The following is a 20466-nucleotide window of genomic DNA, read 5'->3' on the forward strand; positions in this document are numbered from 1 at the left end:
TACACCTAAATGATTTGAATGATAAATCAAATTTCAAAAAAAAAAAAGATAAATCAAAAGAATCTAAAATAAACTAAAAACTTATATCTAAGATAATAATAATAAAACACTGAATATATAATGTTGGTTTTATTAGTGGAAAGCAGTAAAATTTCTACCATATTTTATATGTTGAAAGAAATATCGAACTTTAATATCCAAAATTAGAAATCTAATGGAAGAATACAAGAACAAAAATAAAATGTATCCAAAGCAAACAACTCTGCTACAGTGAACAAACCTCACACTGAAGAAAATGTGATGAATAATAATGACATCATATGATACAATCAAAGCATCCTTTTCTTACTGATAAAACTATATAAGGGGAGAAATTACACCCGGTAAAGACATGAATCCAACTCTAATGAAGCCACAAGCTTTTACTTACCATGCATGCATGCATTGCCATCCATCATTTTATTCTCAAAATGTATATATCATCCTTAAATGGTAAAGTCGCATGTACAAAATCATATTATCCCTGCCAAACTGCTGTTTCGACCTGTAATGACCTAATTTTCAGAGCTATCTCTTACCTTGATGTTTTGGTCCATGTTCAAATCACTCTGTACAGTATGCAATGTTCTGAGGATGCGTACACAGACAGCATTCGAGTAGGAACTCCTAGTAATTTAATCACCAAGAGCCAGACTGGTGGACACGAGATGAACAACAGAAGAGAGCTCTGCTAAGGAAGAGTTTGCCTCCTTCGTTTATATACGCCGATACAGTTACAAATTCCTCAAACAAATATAAGACAGACCACAAACTGGTAGGAACTAGGAACCATCCTTTCCCCTCCTCTGAAAAAAAAAAATATATCTTGTAGAAAACCTTGGAAATCATTGCATAGCGACCGTCCCTATAAGACACGAGTATCTTTTTCCTATGAAAATCTTCACTAGCCTGATTTTACCAAACATGCGACAATGGGGGCAACACATCAAATCTGAATTCACAATATTCCATTCAAAACCCTCTGATAATAATCATACTGCCGTGTTCGCCATGCATCTAAACTGCTGCTGATCAGGGAAAGCACCAATGACACACATTGCTGCAAGAAACCAACAGATACTATCAGACCACCATAAAGATTAAATGCAGTGCAGTATTAAAAATGGATCAAAAGCTTAAGACCACAAACCTCTTCTGTCAAACTTAAGTGGAATCGTTTTCTTAAATTTTGTATTGCTCGAGGGCCGCCTTTGAAGCATGGGTAACCAGAATCCTAACACAAACAATAACAATATATTGAGCATATATGTTCTTTCTCCAGCCTTGCATATTAATAATATATCATTCTAGACAGCTTAACTTTTTTCCTAAGTATATATGTTGTTAGTCAGACAGATACACCAGGTTCAGTGAATGGTAAGTGACAGACAGCCTCGGAGACATGCAGGCTGTCCCAACTCCATTCTCTACTTATCATGATTCTTAATTAGTTGTTACACGAACATTGGTAACAATAAGCAAATTAACCAGGGGCCATTTTGGAGAACTTTCAAAGGCAGTATGAGAACTACCAGAATCAGGTCTCATCGTGTATAATTTATGTACAGAACTAGTATGACAAGCAATAAACTATAGCATGTTACCTGCAACATTTCAACAAGAAGAATTATGCGCTCTGCATGCTTACGGCAGGTCAGGAAGCCTTGGATGCACAATACCTGAATTAGAGGGATAAAGATATCAGCATCGATTTAGAACAAGAAGAATCTTTACTAATTACAAGATGGAGTTTCAGTTCGTATAGGCCAACTTGGTTTCAGATTTACAAAAAAACAAGAAACATTATGCATGTATCAATTATGTCTTTATCATTCACTTCAAGTTTTCATAATATTTATCTTCTTCAATAAGCAAGCAACTCCCAATAAGTTCTGCTAATTTGCAATATACTCAAGTATAGAAACTGTCGGAATGCATGAGGCCGGTCAGAAACCTATGTAGAAGAGTGAAGAAACCACACAGGCCTTAAACAGAGAAAGAAAGGGGTTCAATACCTTAAAGTAGTCAAAAAATTCACTTGGCACTCCCTCAGCATCAGAATCCATGACCTAGCACATCCACACTTATGCATTAAGAGCAAATCCGAAGTAACTGATACAATAATGTTAAAACAACAAAACTTGAGTATAAAGTGGAATATCATGTTCAGCATATTTACCTCAAGAAGCTCACGGGTTAATTTGAATGGTGCACTCTCAAAATTTACACCACCAGGTGAATTGGAGAGCATGAACCCAAAATCTATATGGATCAAGTGACCTTCTTCATCCAGTAGCAGATTTCCATTATGCCTATCTTTCACCTACGCTTAGATAATTCAGCAAATTACACATATATATAACATAGCTCATCAAATTTACAATCACCAAGAACCAAATGCTTATTAAGCTTTCAATACAAAACAACCAATACAGTTTCTTTTATTGAATTAAAAAAAACAGTTTATTAAGCATTCATCAAATAACAATAGTTTTAGGAAGAACAAAACCAATGCATGCATAGCACCTCTCAAGATCTCAGCAATCATCATAGACAAATTAGCTTGCAAAGTAGAAGTAGAATAATTTTCTGGTAGCATTTCCATGAATGTATTAAGCAAAACAGAACAACAGTGAGACAAAGAAATACCTTAAGAAGTGCATTTAACAAAGAAGCAAAATAGCAAAAGAAGTGCATTTAACAGAATTATTATACACAAATGCAGAGCATCTCTAAACATCTGCATCCAAATTGAGAATCGTTTTAGAAAGGCAGATCAATGCACGCAGAGCGCATATTAAGATGTTGGTAATTAGTGTAGTGGATGAGCTGACAAAGTGGAACTGTAATGATTTCTAGGTTGCATTAGTCAATCAGCATCATGTGAAACAGAATGAGAGAAAAACAAAGCATATAGATAAATGAGAAAAAAAAGCTTAATGTTAAATTACATCAAACAGCAAATCCACTATGCAAGAATAACATGGAAATAGCAGCTGAAAGCTACCAGCATGAACTTTCTATTCTAATATGTTTCAGTTGACTTTTAAATAGTATACAAAGGCATTTAGACAGTGACATCTTCCATACAATCCACCTAAGTTATTGCTTAACCTCTTAAAATTTTCTATTCCACGATCCTAATTCTGTTTGTGCATTTGAGTGACAAAATAGAGTGAATAAGAACCATACGTACCTGCAGAAGATAGCACACAAGGGAATACCCAGCCATACTTTCAACAAAATTTCTCTGCAATAAAATAACCTTAAAGTAAGCAATAGAAACATAACAAATGAAAATCTAAGCATCTCCTATAGACAAAATAACATCACAATTCGACTGATTAAATCATCAAGGAAACACAAATGCAGAACACGTCAGAAATGATAGAGAACACAACCAAAAATAGCATAGTAGAAATGTGTTCTAGTCCATCCAAAAAAACACTGAAAACAAAAGAATGAAACCTAGTATTTCATTAAATTTAGCTAAACATAAAGAGATGTGAATGCAAGATAACAAAGCATATTAACAGAATACCCTTCATATATATAACTCTCAGCAAACCACTAAGATGTTCATCTTTCCTAAAACAAACACACACATTACAGCATCTTAAAGAGGAGCAATTGATTACCATCCAACAGAACACTGCAACTAAAGTATCTTGCTCCTACATTCCGTAGTCACATAATGCTTGGATTTTAGCCGCGAAGTTAACCAAGTGTCTCACAATCATAAATTTTATGACTAAAAAAGACACCAACAAGAGCGCATCCACCTACTTGCAAATATCGAGAGAATTTCCATAAACCTGAACCCAACACATCGGGCAGTAAACATGTACTACTAGGTAACTGCCATTGTCTAGCAAGATTTCTCAGTAACTACAGAAAACTGCTTACCATAGGATGACAGGTTCAAAACGAAAGTAACCTTAAGGTAACTCAGAAAATAACTATAAAATAGCATTAAATGTAAATCACACTGCAGCTTAAAAAAGAGTGGGAAATCTGTCCATGATGACACTAACAAACTAAAATTGCTGTCTAACCATGAAAAAAGAAGAGGAAAGCAACTTTCCTGTTTTTCTCTTATTTAACAACATCCCTTTAAATTAGTAGAGCATTACAATCATAGTATCCACAGCTATACAAAAAAACAACTCTCTTTTTCTGGGGAAAAAAGATAAAGTGATGCAAATTCTGACTCCTTTTAATGGTCCAACCACACATCTAAAAAACTTAAATATAAAGCCACAAAATTTAGTAAAATGTGACAATTATTTGAGACATAAGAATGCACTTGCCTAACAAACAAAATAGCACGAGAGACCTGCCTCTCTGCAACTAGATTACCTGTGCCAGTTTAAAACTTGGAGAATTTTCCTGATATTTAGCAGCAAAGAATTCGCGTAAGCTAGATAAATTGGGATATCTGCTTTTGATAGAATGAAGAGAGGCCTGCAAAAAACAGCAGAGGTATTATCATTTAAACAGCCAAATTTTCCATTATAGATGCAATCCAGTCAGTTGAAGAGAAATAGTTCACATTACCGTATCTGGAATTGTTTCAATAAGAGCTGTGTAAGAAGATGTAACTAAAACTTCATAAGGGCGCAACCACAGCGGAAGACCAGCTTCTTGAAATATATCTGGCATTTAAAACCATAAACACACAATTCAAACATGATAATGGAACAAAAAACAAATCAGTTATGACATCTTTAGCACTAATGCTAGAAATACATATATGTTACACACCAATGAATGTAATTTTTACAGTTTATTCAACATCATGCATTCTTAATCATCTTTGTCCAAGCAAAAATTATGTCTCCCTTTCTAGAAGGGGGGGAGGGGGAAGCAATTCACTGCCTGTATATTTGCACATATCATTTCTAATAAAATATGATGTAGAAACAAAATGTGACTCCAACATTGAAGGTTACACAGCAACTAGATTGTACTGACATGAAGCTAATGAGCTAAGAAAATTGGGAGAAACGCACAAAATATTGTAATAAAGGAACATACCATAAAAATGAGAGATAAGCTGCACAGCAAGGTGCTCTTGCCTACAATCATCCCCACTCTTTACAATAACCTACATGATAAACATAAGAAAGGGGGCATATTTACTTCAACCAAACTAAATAGCACATAATAGGAAGAAACAAAAAGTTTAGTAGAGAACTCAAAACATTCACCAAAAAACTCAGCCTTACACCAAAATGATAATATCAACTACCTTAAGCAATCAAATGACAAAAATTTCCATATTCAAAGCAATAAATGCAAGAATTAGTCGAACATTTAGCCACTAACCCAACACCAATTACTTGTAAATTGACTCACCCCACATATTACATTGACTACTACTCTATCAGATTAAAAGCTTCAGGTCTAGAATCTTTTGTAGGACCAATAAACTATTTCATCCTATCGAACAAACATCTCTACCAGCTGCATCAATGGAACTGAATAGCAATAACCGTTGATATTATCCATTTCAAGGGCTATACTGGTGACATGATGCAGTTTAAAGGAAGCAATGAAATGAAGACAAATGGGATTAAGGTCTGCTCATTTAGGAAAAATGCCTTCCAGAAATTGTCTTCAATATTCTGTTGTGTTTGGTTGTCACAAGGAGACATGGTCAAACTGGAAATTGCTTCCTGTCAAAAAAAGAGCCAAACCTTTGGAAATTGTCACATTCGACACCCCACCCCCACAAAAAAATATAATAATAACACAAGACATTTCACCTTTCTCCCATAACAAAGCCAGCTTACTCTTTACCTTTGACAGCTGCTCAAGCCAACCCATTACCCATACAATCAGAAAATATAGGACCAAGAAGAACCTCTCCCTCTTCCTTCAATCTCCTCTTCGTTTCAGAAATCTCTATTTCTTTCCACTTTCCCATTGGGATTTCCTTTTACAAGGCAGCACCTCAAATTTTTCTGTCTTCCACAAACTTAACAAATCCAGACCCATCTAAGCACTATATGTCAATTTTCAAAGGCATAATCTTTTTTTCAGTTCTCTTTTATTTAATTTTTTTTGTCCAAAAAAGAAAAGTTTTTGTTATTTGATTAAGATTTGCAGGTGTAGAGGAAATTTTGCCGGTTAGAGGTTCACCGTTAGTCATGTTTTTGGTTTGTGATGGTTACAATAGATAGTGGATTGAATATTTTCTGCTAAAGGCAAACAATAGAAAAAAAAATGTTAGTGATTTTACCAACCAAAAGAAATCTATTTTTTCTGGAAAATACAAATATTTTCCTTTCCCAGAAGTCTGTTTCCATGAAAAACTAACAGATTTTTTTTTTTTTTTTTTGAAAAAAAAAACATGAGATAAGAAATATATAGAACCATCCACAAGTAGTTAAGGACCTTCAACTATGTTAAATTTGAAACCTACAAGCCCTAGAACATATCAAGCTAGAAACCAGTTACACTCTCCTTTTATGGTTGCAATCAGTCAAAACTGAGTCAATCAATTCCATGATGAAACAGATAAAAAGAGTTTACCACTACAAGCTGTTACTGTATGGAGTAAATCATTAGCTAAATGCAGAAAAAGAGAACCAAGAAGATTTCACAGCAACTACTCCCTAGTCTCTATAAAATTTTTCCTCTTTGAAATGATTATAGTAACTATTGGAGTAACTTATTTGGTTCCTTTTGTAAACAATAAATGAATGTTACAGTACAGGGTTTGGATGGAAGAAAATTATTGGACTTTGGCTTCTGATCAGGAACAAACTTTTCAAACATCTAAAGAGAAATTATTTTGGGAAAGAGACCATTATTACAGAAGTATCACTTCAGCAAATCCTTTAATATTTTTTTTTTAGAAAAAGGATGAGCTCCACAAAAGCAATCTTTAACCTTGAGAAGGGACCCAACTCATTAAGTAAATTGAAGAACCAACATTGCTTTACAGGATATACAACAACAAATGCTGAAGGAAATTATACCCTATAATGGCACAATCTGGAATATCTGAGGACTAGGAAGGAGAAAAAGTCTATAAACAACCCGCAATATATATATGTCAAAAGAAAATGTCATCAAAACAGCTGTTAGCTATGACTTGCTGACACTAATAACGGAGGTTACTGGAAAGATTACATGTTGATACACCAGCATACTTGCCAATATTTCATCAGAGTAACCAAAAATGGTTCTCATTTTGCGGTTAAACCCTTTTAGCGAATTTATTTGCATTAAGCCCCTCTTGCAAGACTAACCACTAACATATATATGTACTCATATCATCACTTACCATAATTTTTGTGTGCCTGTGCCTTACACTAGCATTATGATAAGTGATGACATGATTACATGTATATATATTATTGGTTAGCTTTGCAGGAGGGGCATAATACAAATAAAATTGCTAAAGGCATTTATGCAGAAAGAAAACCATTGTGCAGCAAATTAGGCGCATACAATCACAATGCCAAGGGAAGTAAAGAACCAGAAAGAGCAATTGCTATACAAGTAGAACTTACAGAACGTAGGTCCCAACCAGGTAACTTTCCATATATTGAAGCTTTCCGTATTCTCTCCTTCTTCACCTCCCAAAGTTCACCAGATAATGCATCGCCAGCTTTAGGCACACCCCCATTGGCCTATCAGGAATTTACAAAGTTTGAGAGAGAGAGAGAGAGAGAGAGAGAGTTTCAGTTTCACTTATATTACCCTTGGTTGCGCATCTGATGAATCCTGACCAGCCCCTTTCAAAGGGAGTCCAGGAGGAGCTTCTCCCTTTGCAGCAGCTGCCTGCAGAACAATTTTATGTTTCAGTAGTAGCATCTAAAACTCGGACTCAAGTTAAATAAATTTACAAAGTAAACTCATTTCAAATTAATAGAAGCCAACACTGGGGAAAAAACATTCTTCCTCATTAAACTTTATAATTCTGAGTAATGATGCCATCTACTTCAAATGTTTACAATCACATGCCCACCTTTACTTCTTCTATGGCAACTGTACTTGGAACACGCCGGTGCTCCTTTCGACGGGGTCGTCCTTGTCCCTCAATGTCTTCCATTCGGAGCCGAGGATCCGCTGTCAGTACCACCCTTACCCACTCCATATCACTAGCACGCGCATCTTTTAGTTTTTGAGTTAAATCTTGTCCACCTTGAACCGAAGCAGCACTCAAATTGCAACGATGCATGCTACACTGTGGATCAGGTGCATCAATACTCCCCAACTGGCTGATTGATAGCTTTTCTACAGAGAAACTCACATTGACAAATTTCACTTTCGCATCAGACTTATGTGTCATTGCTTGGTCAATGGCTTGCGCAGTGGAACTTGACATCCTATCACTACTATTTCGGTACGCCTCTTGAGCAGTCCATAAAGGATAAGCCCATGGAGGCGGCTTTTGGAGTAACGCATCACCATTTGCTAGAGGGATTCCTCCTCTAGAAAGTTTCTGAGCATTAGATGTATCCTTTGTACTGATAAGATAAGATACAGGAAAAGGATTTAGAAACCACACTTTGTACCTTTGAGATACGTACATGGTTTCTGGAATAAATTGAAAAACTGAGACTGATCTAGGTCATATGGACAAACTCAAAACTTACCTCTGCAATTCACATTTCAAAACTTCAACGCAGATCAGGTAAGGTGCTTTTTCCCTAGAATTCAAAAGAACAGCTTCATCTTCAGGAATATGAACCACACGATACATCCCTTTTCCCATTGGAAAGCAAACTCCTAAAAGTATTCCCAGCGATACTCAAATAAGGGTATGGAGCAATATATTACATGCAACGGTCAAATTCACTCAAGAAATCAAAAGTAACAATGGAAGTGCATGCTAATTGCCAAATTACTAATGCGAAAAAATTATCATATCCATAAATAAAGCCTTAAAAGTTTGAATAGCATACTATCCCAGAAAAGAAAAATTATTATTACATGGTAAACTTCATTAACAAACAAGACTTCGCAACTGTGTCACCAAATTACTGATCAGTCAGTCAATCACATAATTCACTTGACCTTGCTATTTAAATAGGGGTGCAAATTGGGCGCTGGTAGGTTGAGGATCCAAACACCTAGTTCAGACACAGGATTGATTAGTGTACCAGCCTTCCTCAGGACCCAACCCAAGTTAACATGACTTGGCTGGGTACATTTTTGGTGTCCTTTTTCTTTTCTTTTCTTTCTTTCTTTCTTTCTTTCTTTTTTTTTTTTTTTTTGTTTTGCTTTATTTTTTCCTTAAACTAACCAAAAAAACCAAATAAAGTCTTCTATTTCTATTTCCAAATTTATATTAGCTACTTATACATTGTGCATTTGATTGAATCCAAGTATTGAAACACTTTTCACTGTATTAAAATATTGCAAAATTATAACAAAAATTTCTTCTAAGAAACTTGTCTACAAAATTATCATCACAAGATTGGTCATAGTTATTTTCCGCCATAAAGTTGAGTTATAACTATAAGAGGACAAAAATGAAATAAAAAAATTTAAAATGCTAGTAAAGTACATTTAACATTATTTCTTAATTGACATAAGCAGAAAACATAAGCACGATCAGATTGTGTCACCTGCAGGTTGAACTGAAATTCAACCCACAAAGCCTAGGAACCAAGATAGACCGAAGTATAAAAGGGACAACCCAACCCAACCAACATCAGGTACTGACACAAGTTGCACCCCTAATTTTGGATTTTACATGTTCACAGCCAATATCAGCAGAATGCAGATTTTTGCAGTCATTTACCCTTTTTTCTCATTTTAACTCAAAAGAAAGAACGGTGCAAGGGAGTAAAAGAGACTTGAGACTATATTTCAGAACACTAAATTAAATTGCTTCTATCTGAATGAAATACTTCACACATCAATTAATCGATGCATTCACTTGACAGCAGATTGTAAACAAACAGTTAAAAAAATGTGAAGGCAAGAACCTGAACTAAATTTCAACCTAAGCAAAAATGTCTAGCACTCCAACTAAAAGAAGATTCTAACATCTCAAAATTGTTACATAGATTACCTATTTAACATACAAGACTATGCAGCAGAAGCATTGTCAACAGAAGCCAATAAAAGTTCATCCACAGACGAATATAACTATAAAAAAAATGGGTTAGTATTTGGTACACTGGCACTGTACTTTTTTTTATTCCACAAGCAGTTTTAAAAAATTGCCATGTGTCTTTTATTTAAATATTTATTTTTTTAATATTTTACTACACCCTTATAGGACACTTATCAACCCCCTAACCCTGCTTGTGGAGTTTAAAAACTCCACTGGCAGTGTACCAAATATTTTCTCTAAAATATATAAAAAAAGAGTACACCGCAGAAGGTTTTACGAAGTCATAATCCAATTGACACTAGTAAAAATATAGTGGTAAATCCTAGTAACCAATTCACAGTTCAGACCACATTAGAAATCATAGGTAAACTTATTAAATATAATAAATGATGGCTCTCAATGCCATTGCTTTGATCAAATTCATCATAAATAAATAAGTACCTCCATTGTTTTGGGCCTCAGCTAGATGTAAATTAATCTCTGCAAGTGACTGAGAGACAAAAATGACAAGAACAATTAACATGTTAGATAAAATCCAATCAAATATTCCATAAAAGTTAATTGAAGCATTGATTAAACTTTGAAATGAGCAAACCACCTCACAAAGAGCAGTTTTACGATCTTCAATTGGAAAAACATCCACCAAGCCATATGATGTGTCACATAATGACTGTACAAAATACAATGAATCATGATAAGCCCCTTTTCGGAATTGAGATACAGAACTATTTGGAAGTGGGGGTTTGGAATTCGATCTATCATTCTGTTGCTTAGGTGAACCAGGATGCTTCTGCAAATTAGAGGGCACAGAAAATTAACATAGATTTATAGGAGCAAAACCAGTAAACAACACTAGTGATGAAAAATAAAGAGCAGTAAAATCACAGGAAACCACTAATACCCTTGCTTCAAATCCTTTTCCAAAAATAAATGAAGGAAACTTCCTCAATATCAAGAAAATTTTTCTTTATCCTTTATGCTATTTTCCATAATTTAATTATACTTCTCCATCATATGTTACTCCAACTCTCCATTTCATAGAAGTACCTCCGACACCTGAGTCCAATGCACATTTCGGTGTGGGTAGGAGGGTATGACCCTCCAAATACATAGAAAAGCTTAATTTATTCTCTTTCCCGACATGTTAGGATTATTCTTTAGCTATTATGCTCTTCTTCAATGTTATCCAGCTTATCAATTACTGTACTCTAAATCTCTAATTAGAGCATAATCTACCTCCAAGTTCCAAGTAGCGCTATGAGTTGGTGCAGCCAAGCCAAAGTAATCAGAAGTCAAACCCCACAGTTTCAAGGGTTCAACTATTTAAAAGACAAGAAGCAAAACAAACTGATCCATCTGAAGTTCCCTTGTGTTCCTAAGAGGTTTAGGTGAGTTTTTCTAACCATTACATACTACAAGGTGTTGATCAACGAAAAGAACATCCAGATTTTAAAACCACAGATTCTAAAAAGCAACTAGAGCATATGGAGACACATGATAGGAAACAAAAGAAAACGAAGAAGAATCAAAATCCTTAATATCAAAATCAATCTAATGAGAGAGGAGTATGTTCACAAATTCACATACAATCTCCACGGTTATTACAGAATATATTCAGAACTGCATTCAATAAGCCAAATGCCTAAATCTTAATTAAAGAAAGCAAGGTAGTTATTTATGAACCACACCCCTATGGTCAATAAAGCTTCTCACTCCAGGTGATTGGCATCGGACGACAGGCAAATGGCAAAAGCCAAAATTAGATAGAATGAAAGGAAGGCAGAATAAGATTGCTCCCTGGATCAATCAAGTAGTCTAGTACTGTTGTAGTGGAAGCTTTTATTCATTTAAATGTCTTTTTATGTCAAAATAATGATGTCAAAAAGGTTATCCTTCCATTCATCACACACCAAGAAAAGGACGTACTAGTTTTAAAGATGACAAAAATAGCTTCAAATGGAGAACATTTCTAAAGTATCAATACTAAGAGGAGTACTTCAGTGCAAGAACAGATTTAACAAACATTATTGTAAAATTATGGAGAAAAGTTACACACACAGCAGTAGTTAACATATGTGAACTCAGATCCCAATCTCAAAGACAATGCTGTTCAACCATTATTCCCTCAGATAAGGTTTTATAACTTATTGGAAGACATTAGTAGATTCCATACCATTGGAACGGCATGTAAGTTAAACAACAAGGAAGAACCATTTAAAGAGCTCCGTGAAAAACCTAATTTCGGATAATTCCAACTCTTGGTGTCATATCAAACAACAAAGCAAGAAAAGATCATGCCATTTACAGATAAATATCTAAATGCAATAAAGGGGTTTCTGAAGTATGCATGCTCTGAAGTGATTATTAGCCTAAAAAACCTCCAAATTCATCCACTTGAAAGATCTAAAGGCCCCTAAAAACATTAGATAGGTTGAATGCAGACTTGTAATAGTAGGAATTATAAGTGAAAAGTTTTCTGAAAAGCTAAGAAGACTATGGTAAGATTCATAATGATTATGAGAACTAATTCCTTTACAATTTAGAGCAGAGATTGGCAACTAGAGTGCGAATTACAAAGCTCTATTTTTCCAATTGTGGCCACAATAATGAAACAAATAATCTGATATTTATCTTTTACAATGTCTAACTCAGTAAATTTATAAAAATGGTAAGAATGCAAGAGTGAAAGTTATCGTATTTCACTTCAAACACTTTCAATATATCACGGGTGCATAAGTTGGAAAAGGAAGCAAAAGATTAAAATTGAACAGACCTCAAAGCATGAAAACATGCCAACAAATATAGAAGCGAACAAACCTCTTTGTGCTTCTTTGCATTGAACAGCTCTGAATCTTCAATTGAACGATCCCGATCCCTAAAAAGCTTGCGGAAGAAGTTCTCAGTCCCTGGACTGCTCTCAAACAAACTGTCACTGTTGCTGCCTTCATTGGCTGTACTAGTTTTATTCTCTTCAGGATGCACTCGGAACAGTCTTCGGAACAGTGAGAAATCTGAAGAATCTTCTTCCTCACCATCATCATTCTTATCATTCCCGTCTTTCTTGTCCTCAGATTTATCCTTAAAAAGTTTCCGGAAAAAACCCTCTTTTTCATCATCTTCACCTGATTTTGAAGCTTTTTCTGCAGAGTTCACCATATGTACATCATCAATTCTATCATTAACATCTTTCTTATCCTCAAATTTATCTCTAAATAACTTCTTAAAGAACCCCTCTTTCTCATCATCTTCTGCAGGCTTAGAAACCATTTTATCATCAGAATCACTCTTACTGTCTCGAAACAATTTCTTAAAAAATCCTTCCGAACTAGAAGTCATTTCTTCCTCCTCTCCTTTACTATCCTTTAAAAGCCTCTTAAAGAACCCATCTGAGCTTGATGTCAAATCCTCATCCTCTCCCCCTCTGCTGTCCCTCAAAATCCTCTTGAAAAACCCATCCTTTTCGTTCTCCTCTTCATCTTTCTCAGCTGACTTCCTAAACAACAAGGCATCTCTGACTTTAGGACCTGGAATAAACTTTTTAAAAATCTTATTCTCCTCTGGAGACAACTGACTGCCACCATCTTCCTGCAAATGGTTCCCTGAAGATGGGGAGGACAATGATCTTTGTGTAGAAGGTGAAGAAGTCAATGACAAAAACAGCTGTTTTGAGGATAGGAACCGATTCAATACTTGATTTTTACTCCCCGGACTTGACCCTGCATTGGGTGGCCGCACAAGGGGAGGCCACTCACCCATCAAAGTAGCAGCAATTTGACACTTCTCTTGAATCCTACTAAGCCCTTCATTATCATCTGAATCCTCTAACTCAGCCAACAAAAACCAATGCACCTTCATTGCCATTTTTAGTGATTTTGAGCACATATCAATAACGAACTTATCCAATGAAGGGCTTGGCTTATGCACCATCATGTAACAAATCTGGAACAGATAGCTTTCGATTCCAGATAATGGTAGCGTGTACATCCTGTTACACAGATAATCTCGTACCCCGGCATGATCATGCTTGTAAAGATAGCTGACGGCGATCCACTCACAGAAAAACGCCGAGTCAAAGAATCTGATGAGCCACCCGTTTTCACCTGACTCGCTTGTTAAAGGAGTCCTGGAGGTGGTGATTTCACGAGGTGACTCATCCGATTCTCCTCGACTTAGTCCTAGAAGTCTCACCATCGTTACCAATATACCATCCTAAAACCTAATTTCGCTCTCTAGTTTGGGAAATCGAAACGAAATTACAAAGTAGAAAGTCTTGAAATCTAATACAAAACCCTAGAATCTTCTAAAATCTTCCATTGAGAATCTTGATTCCCTCTCACCTGAGCGAATTCCGAAGCCCTTCACCAATCCCTTACCGGTAGTACTCTCACTGTTGAAACCCTCTTTGGGAATCACAGTGGAAGAAAAAGCAGAAACCCTGATTCAGAGGTGAAAAAGACAAGAGTAAAATTGATAGTGGTTTTTCCTCAGCTGTTTGGCTGTCGGGAAAAGGGGTCAAATGATCGGGGAAAAGGGGAGAAGGCTGATCTTTCAGAGAATTTTCTTCGTTGAGAATTTAAAATACAAAATCTGAAATTCTGTGTAGGGGAAGAAAAAAGGTGAGGGTGAATCGTTTTTCCCCCACCGAAGTCGTGACAATGGCGGACGTGGTGGCGATGCTGGCGGTGGTGGCCTTCTTTGCTTTGCTGTTGGTGTTGGACAATGGCAAGACGAGGCAATTACGTTTATTTTTAGTATTTTATTTTTCTTGTTTACTTTTTAAAATTCAAATAACAACAAAAGAAAACATTGAATATTAAGACTTATTAGTATTAAAATTTTTTGAGACAAGGGTTTTGCTAACTTAAACGGAAAGAATAGCGGCGTATTTTATGAAATTTCATTTCATTTTCCCTCCAAAGATGTAAAATAACATATTAAAAAATTTTTAAAATATACCTCATTTGACATTATTGGTATTGTAACATAACCAAAGATTAGGTCTCAATATTCTTAAACACTTATCCTCTCGTCAGTAGTAATAGGAATTATATAAAAAGGTAAACAAAATGTGATAAGTTGAGAAGATAATAGGGTTACATGTACACAACATAACACAAAAGAGATTTCTGTCACATTTCAAATTTTGGTCTAGTAGGCTTGGGTTAGTGAACTGAGAATCTAAACCGGATTTCGATATTAGGTTCGTAGTAATAAAATAATATAATAACATGAGTGGCTTAAAAAATTAATTAGGTTCGAAAATTAAGATTAAGTGCCTGGATATTAATTATCTTAAAATAAATTTTAGAAATGATATCTGATTTGAAAATAATTAAGAAAATGTGTTTTAATTGAAAAAGGGATTGATTTGATTAATGGTCAAACTTGAAAGTTACCCAAAAGCAATTTCCCCAAGTTTTAAAAATCAATTTTTAAATTCAATTATAAAACCCCTCATTCTTTTTTTTCCCTCTCTTCTCATCTTCCCATTTGAAATTTTTCACAAATTCAAATTTGAGTATTGTAACATCCCAAAATAGGGCCTAAAAATTTGAGTTTGGCGAATTATGACTGCCAGCAGGTTTGGCAAGCTAGAGTTCGCCAGTAGGTTTGGCGAGTTAAAGTTCACCAGAAGGCTTGGCAAGCTAGTATTCACCCAGCAGGTCTGACAAGACGGTGTACGCCAGGAAGTCTGGCAAGATGGTGTATGTCGGTAGGTCTAGCGAACTAGTGTTCGATGGTCCAATCCATGGAAAAGAAAATAAAATGCAAGATGCATGCAAGAAAGAAAAAAAGAAAAAAAAAACTTAGCTGGCTTGGACTAGCATGTAGATATTTCATTCTGCCCAACGAGTGGATTTTCAAGCACTGACCTTGTACCGCCACTTCCTATTGTTAGAGGTCATTTCTTCCCCTTCCTTGTCAATTTCAGTGAGTTCATCGATCAGACGATCAATGTTACGGTCTTATGCAGATATGGGAGCTAGTGGCGAAGGTGGAATAGGGTTTTTCCCTTTGGTGGTGGCAATGGTGGCAGTATCCTCCTTTTCTCTTTCTTCCTTTTACCAACATTTAGGGATGTCGTCTTCTCAGGCTCTTTCGTAGTAGTTTGAGTAGGTGTCTTGATAGCAGGTTGAGTAGGTTCTTCAACAGCAACTTGAGTGGGCTTCTTGGCAGCATCAGCAAATGAGAGCAGGGTGGCTGGAAAGATAGGAAATTTTGGCATTGGCTTTGCAAAATTCTTTTGTAGGGATTTCCTTAGAGCCAAACTCCTACTCCTCACATAAGTCCAATATTCAACTTGCTGCTGCTGGACCTGTGTCATCTCCTCAGCTAAGTGAAACTCCTTGATTTCAAAAAGGGAAATCCTCTACTCTGATGCTTCAAGGAGTGCGTTATTTGATGTTCAATGGAGCTACGAGAAATAGGAGGTGTTGTCGTGGGAGTATGCGCAGCAGAATAAGTGGTGGCATGGCTATCCTGAATTGCCCTAGTAGCATCAGTGCCTTGGATCTTGGCAAAGATGGTCTTGGTCAGCTAACCCTTGTTACGGGTGATATCCTCCTCTGCATTGAAAGGGACTTAGGCGGTTCGGCATAGAGCAGTAATAAGTGAGAGAAAGTTTAAACTACCGATATTTTTCTCAGCACACCGATGTACTTCTTGAAAAGTGATCCTTCCGACATTAATCCTTCTCCCTTTTATAATAGAGTGCAGCAAAAGCATTCTTTCTTTTGAAACAATTGTATTGTGTGTAGACGGCATAAGTCAACTCCTCAGGAAATGATACCAAATTTTCCCAATAAGCTTCAACAAAGCCCTCTCAACAATATAACACTCCTGACTGGAAATAGTCTATCGTGTTCCTTCGATACATAAATCTTCCAACACTTGAGCTAAACTTTCAGTGGTAATACTTTCAGTAAACAGTGTATGTTCATCCTGTATTCCTGCAAGGCCAAACTGTGCATTAATATGGTCTTCATAAAAAAGAACGGAAGTACCTCTTACGTAGATAAAAGGGGAATTTAGAGAGTTGACATAGGCATAAAATTCTTGAACACTTTTTCCTAAAACGTTCTCGGGGTGCAAACAAAAAATATTCCACCCATGTTTTTCTACTATAGAGGACACAAATTCATCTATCCCATATATGGTTCATCTTTAAACAAGAACCCTTGCTCAAAACATAAAGGGCGCTTCATAATGTTGCTATTTTATTTCATGGTTGCGACACTGTTAAAGAATGTCTTTGGTTAAGTAGCACCGACCCTTAATGATTCAGCAGTTTTGATGCGAGCCATTGAAGAAAACTGGAAAAAAAAATCTTGGATAATGTAGTGGAAGAAAAGATATGAGAGGTTGAAAGAAAAGAAAAGTAATAAAAATGAAAACTTTAAGGGAACTTAAGAGACATGAGGAGTTGATGAGAGAAAAATAAGTGAGATAGTGATAACAATTCAGCAAAAGTGAAATGTGTAGGGAAGTTGCGTAACGTGGAGGAAGAAAGAAGAAAATTAAGAGGATCTTTACGAGTAAAATGTGAAGTGCCCTAATCCATAAACAAAAAGTTTAATTGTTCTTCCCTGGGCTCGCCAAGTAACAAAAATTGGTCCAGCTAACAAAAGAATATATATCTCTCCCTTTAGACTTATCTACTCGGCCATCCTCACGTTTCCCATTTCCCCGTTTATCGCAATGCTACGACAAACTTCATTTACTATCGCAACTGGTATAAAAATAGAAATGGGAACAATATTATATAAGTATTTAAAATAAAAGAAAAACAATTAAAGAAAAGACAGATAAAAGGAATTTTAGCTCAGACATCTCAAAAATCAATAGAGTGCTTATCTCGATCCACATGCGCACCCTAGTAGTGTTTTAAGCGTTGCCCATTAACTTTAAATGTGACCCACGTTTTCAAATATTTGATAATAACAACTCCATGAGGATACACTTGGGCTACTTCAAAAGGACCTGACCAACAAGACTTTAATTCACCAAGAAACAACTTAAGCCTAGAGTTAAATAACAACACCTGCTGTCCTAGTTTAAATTGTCGCGACATGATTCTTTTATCGTGCCAACGCTTAGTCTTTTCCTTGTACAACTTAGCATTCTCATATGCTTATGCTCGAAACTCCTCCATTTCATTCAATTCTAACAACTTTTTATGGCCAGCAGCGACCCAATCTATGTTCATCTTCTTAATAGCCCAAAATGTTTTGTGCTCAAGTTCAACAGGAAGGTGACATGGTGTCGCATGTGAAATGATATGTGTTTTGTGCAAGTATACATGTTGAATCAAGTAATAAAGTGATGCGTGAGTATTGTTCCCACGAGGATAGGATTGAGGCATAAAATTGGTCAAGTTATTGTAATATGGTTAATCTTATGGCAAGACCGATGAATAAAATGCTATGGTATACCTAGAATAGACCCTTACTGTCAATAATGTCTTGGCAAAATCGTATCTACTTTACTGCACAGAAGAGTTTTAAAATGGCCTGCCTCTCGTGAGAGCAAAACCTTAAGTTACCTTGTCCGTGTCTATAGGCTTTTTAAATATCTTGCATGGGTTCATTCTATATGATTGTGACCTTATGTCTAGAATTGACTACAAGTGTCTATCGAATACTTTCTTATTTTATTTAATTTTAATCCAACTAATCCAACCCTTTCAAAATTAGAATCAGTTTATAAGTATGCGAACAGTCTTTTATGTCTAGAGATTGTTTGCATTTTAATTAAGAAATAAGAACAATCAAATGAAATAGTAAAGTAAATTAGAGATATACTGCATCCATAAAAACAGTTAAGGTTTTTATGGAAAGTAGTCCCAACCCTATGAGATTTAGCTCATGGGTTGAGAAATAAAATTCCAAATAAAAATATTATCCAACATTGTGTTATGTCAATTCAATCTTTTAAAGGAACACTAATGGAAACAACGTAAAAACTTCGGGAAATAGCTTTCGCTTGCCCAGTCCACACTTCAGCAACACAACATCTTGTGATGGCTAAGAAGAACTGCTATCGGCTTCCTTTCCTTTGCGCAGTTGAACCCTTATTCACGCCTAAGGATCTTTCCAACTTTTTTTCCACCATTTGTGAGGTCCCTTTTCTTCGGCTTTTATAAATAGATTAGGCAAGGTCAGATAACAACTTGTGATTATCTTCTTCTCTTTTAGGGGGATTTATCTGGTACAAGCTTGAATTTTAATTAGGACTGTTGCGCGAAAAATGTTGACTTGGTTTTCTCAGTATTGCCATGGCACCCATGCTGGCAAACTGTCTGTACTTTTGCCCTGACAAAACTTCACTCATTTATTTCATAATTCTAAAACCTGTTCCTACCATACCAACATACAAAATGCAACAAAATGTACTTAAGTACAAGCAATTAGCTAGGTCTAAAGGCATGAAATATAACTCTTTTCAAGAGTTATCACATGGCTTGCCATAGACAAGCTTAAAAGGTGACATCCCTAATGGAGTTTTGTATGCGGTACGATACACCCACAAAGCTTCATCCAATCTAGTAGACCAATCCTTATGAGTATGATTCACCACTTTTTCTAAAAAAATTAATTTCTCTGTTCGAAATTTCATCTTGTCTGTTTGTTTTGGGGGTGGTATGCTATGGCAATCTTATGTTTCACCCAATATCGCTGCAAAGCATTAGCTCTAGGTGTACCAAATCTTGTGAAAATGTTCTTGCACAAAAACTTCATTACTGGCCTCGCATCATTAGTAGGAAGCGCAACAGCCTCGACCCACTTAGATACATAGTCCACTGCTAATAGTATGTACACCTTGCCCACTGACGGTGGAAATGGACCTATAAAGTCTATTCCCCATACATCAAACAACTCAATCTCTAGTATACTTTGCAATGGCATTTTGTGTCTCATAGATAGATTTCCTAGTCCTTGACAACGGTCGCATGACTGATAGAATTCATGAGCATCCTTGAATAGCCTTGGCCAATAAAATCCTGACTAAAATACTTTGGTAGCAGTGTTCATCCGTCCAAAATGTCCTTCGTATGGAGCTGAATGACAGTGCTGTAGAATGCTATGTATTTCGTCATCGGGAACACATTACCGAATTATGTGATTAGCATAATGTAACAAGAAAGGTTCATCCCAATAATAGTGTTTGACATCATGAAGAAATTTTTGTCTTCTCTAATTGTTGAGATCGGGTGGAAACACACCACTCACTAAATAGTTCATTATGTCAATATACTAAGGTAATGTCGTGGCAATTAACAGCTGCTCGTCTGGAAATTCTTCTTTAATAAGTGTATCATAATCACTTTTACTTCTAGATTCTAACCT

General features: G+C 35.9%; 1 protein-coding gene across 1 annotated transcript; it reads right to left on the minus strand.

The window, feature by feature from the left end:
* Positions 1-266: 266 nt before the first annotated feature.
* On the minus strand, positions 267-14897 carry LOC105763569 (phosphatidylinositol 4-kinase beta 1). The gene is made up of 16 exons (XM_012581810.2): positions 12938-14897; positions 10719-10910; positions 10562-10610; positions 8652-8784; positions 8021-8522; positions 7753-7833; positions 7563-7682; positions 5077-5146; positions 4597-4694; positions 4399-4503; positions 3236-3289; positions 2219-2362; positions 2055-2108; positions 1644-1718; positions 1190-1273; positions 267-1099 (listed from the first exon to the last, which is right to left on the minus strand). The coding sequence occupies exons 1-16, from the start codon at positions 14309-14311 to the stop codon at positions 998-1000; spliced, it is 3237 nt and encodes a 1078-aa protein (XP_012437264.1). The 5' UTR covers positions 14312-14897; the 3' UTR covers positions 267-997.
* Between the last annotated feature and the right edge of the window lie 5569 nt (positions 14898-20466).

Source organism: Gossypium raimondii, chromosome 12 (assembly GCF_025698545.1).
Source record: "Gossypium raimondii isolate GPD5lz chromosome 12, ASM2569854v1, whole genome shotgun sequence".
NCBI lineage: Eukaryota > Viridiplantae > Streptophyta > Magnoliopsida > Malvales > Malvaceae > Gossypium > Gossypium raimondii.

Bases quoted from the DNA above. Each gene is read 5' to 3' on its own strand.
- LOC105763569 (XM_012581810.2), bottom strand. From the start codon at position 14,311: ATGGTGAGACTTCTAGGACTAAGTCGAGGAGAATCGGATGAGTCACCT. The intron at 4,695-5,076 runs GTATGTTCCTTT...TTTAAATGCCAG, and splicing joins GCTTATCTCTCATTTTTATG to ATATATTTCAAGAAGCTGGT. The intron at 1,274-1,643 runs GTAACATGCTAT...TGTTTGTGTTAG, and splicing joins TTCTTGTTGAAATGTTGCAG to GATTCTGGTTACCCATGCTT.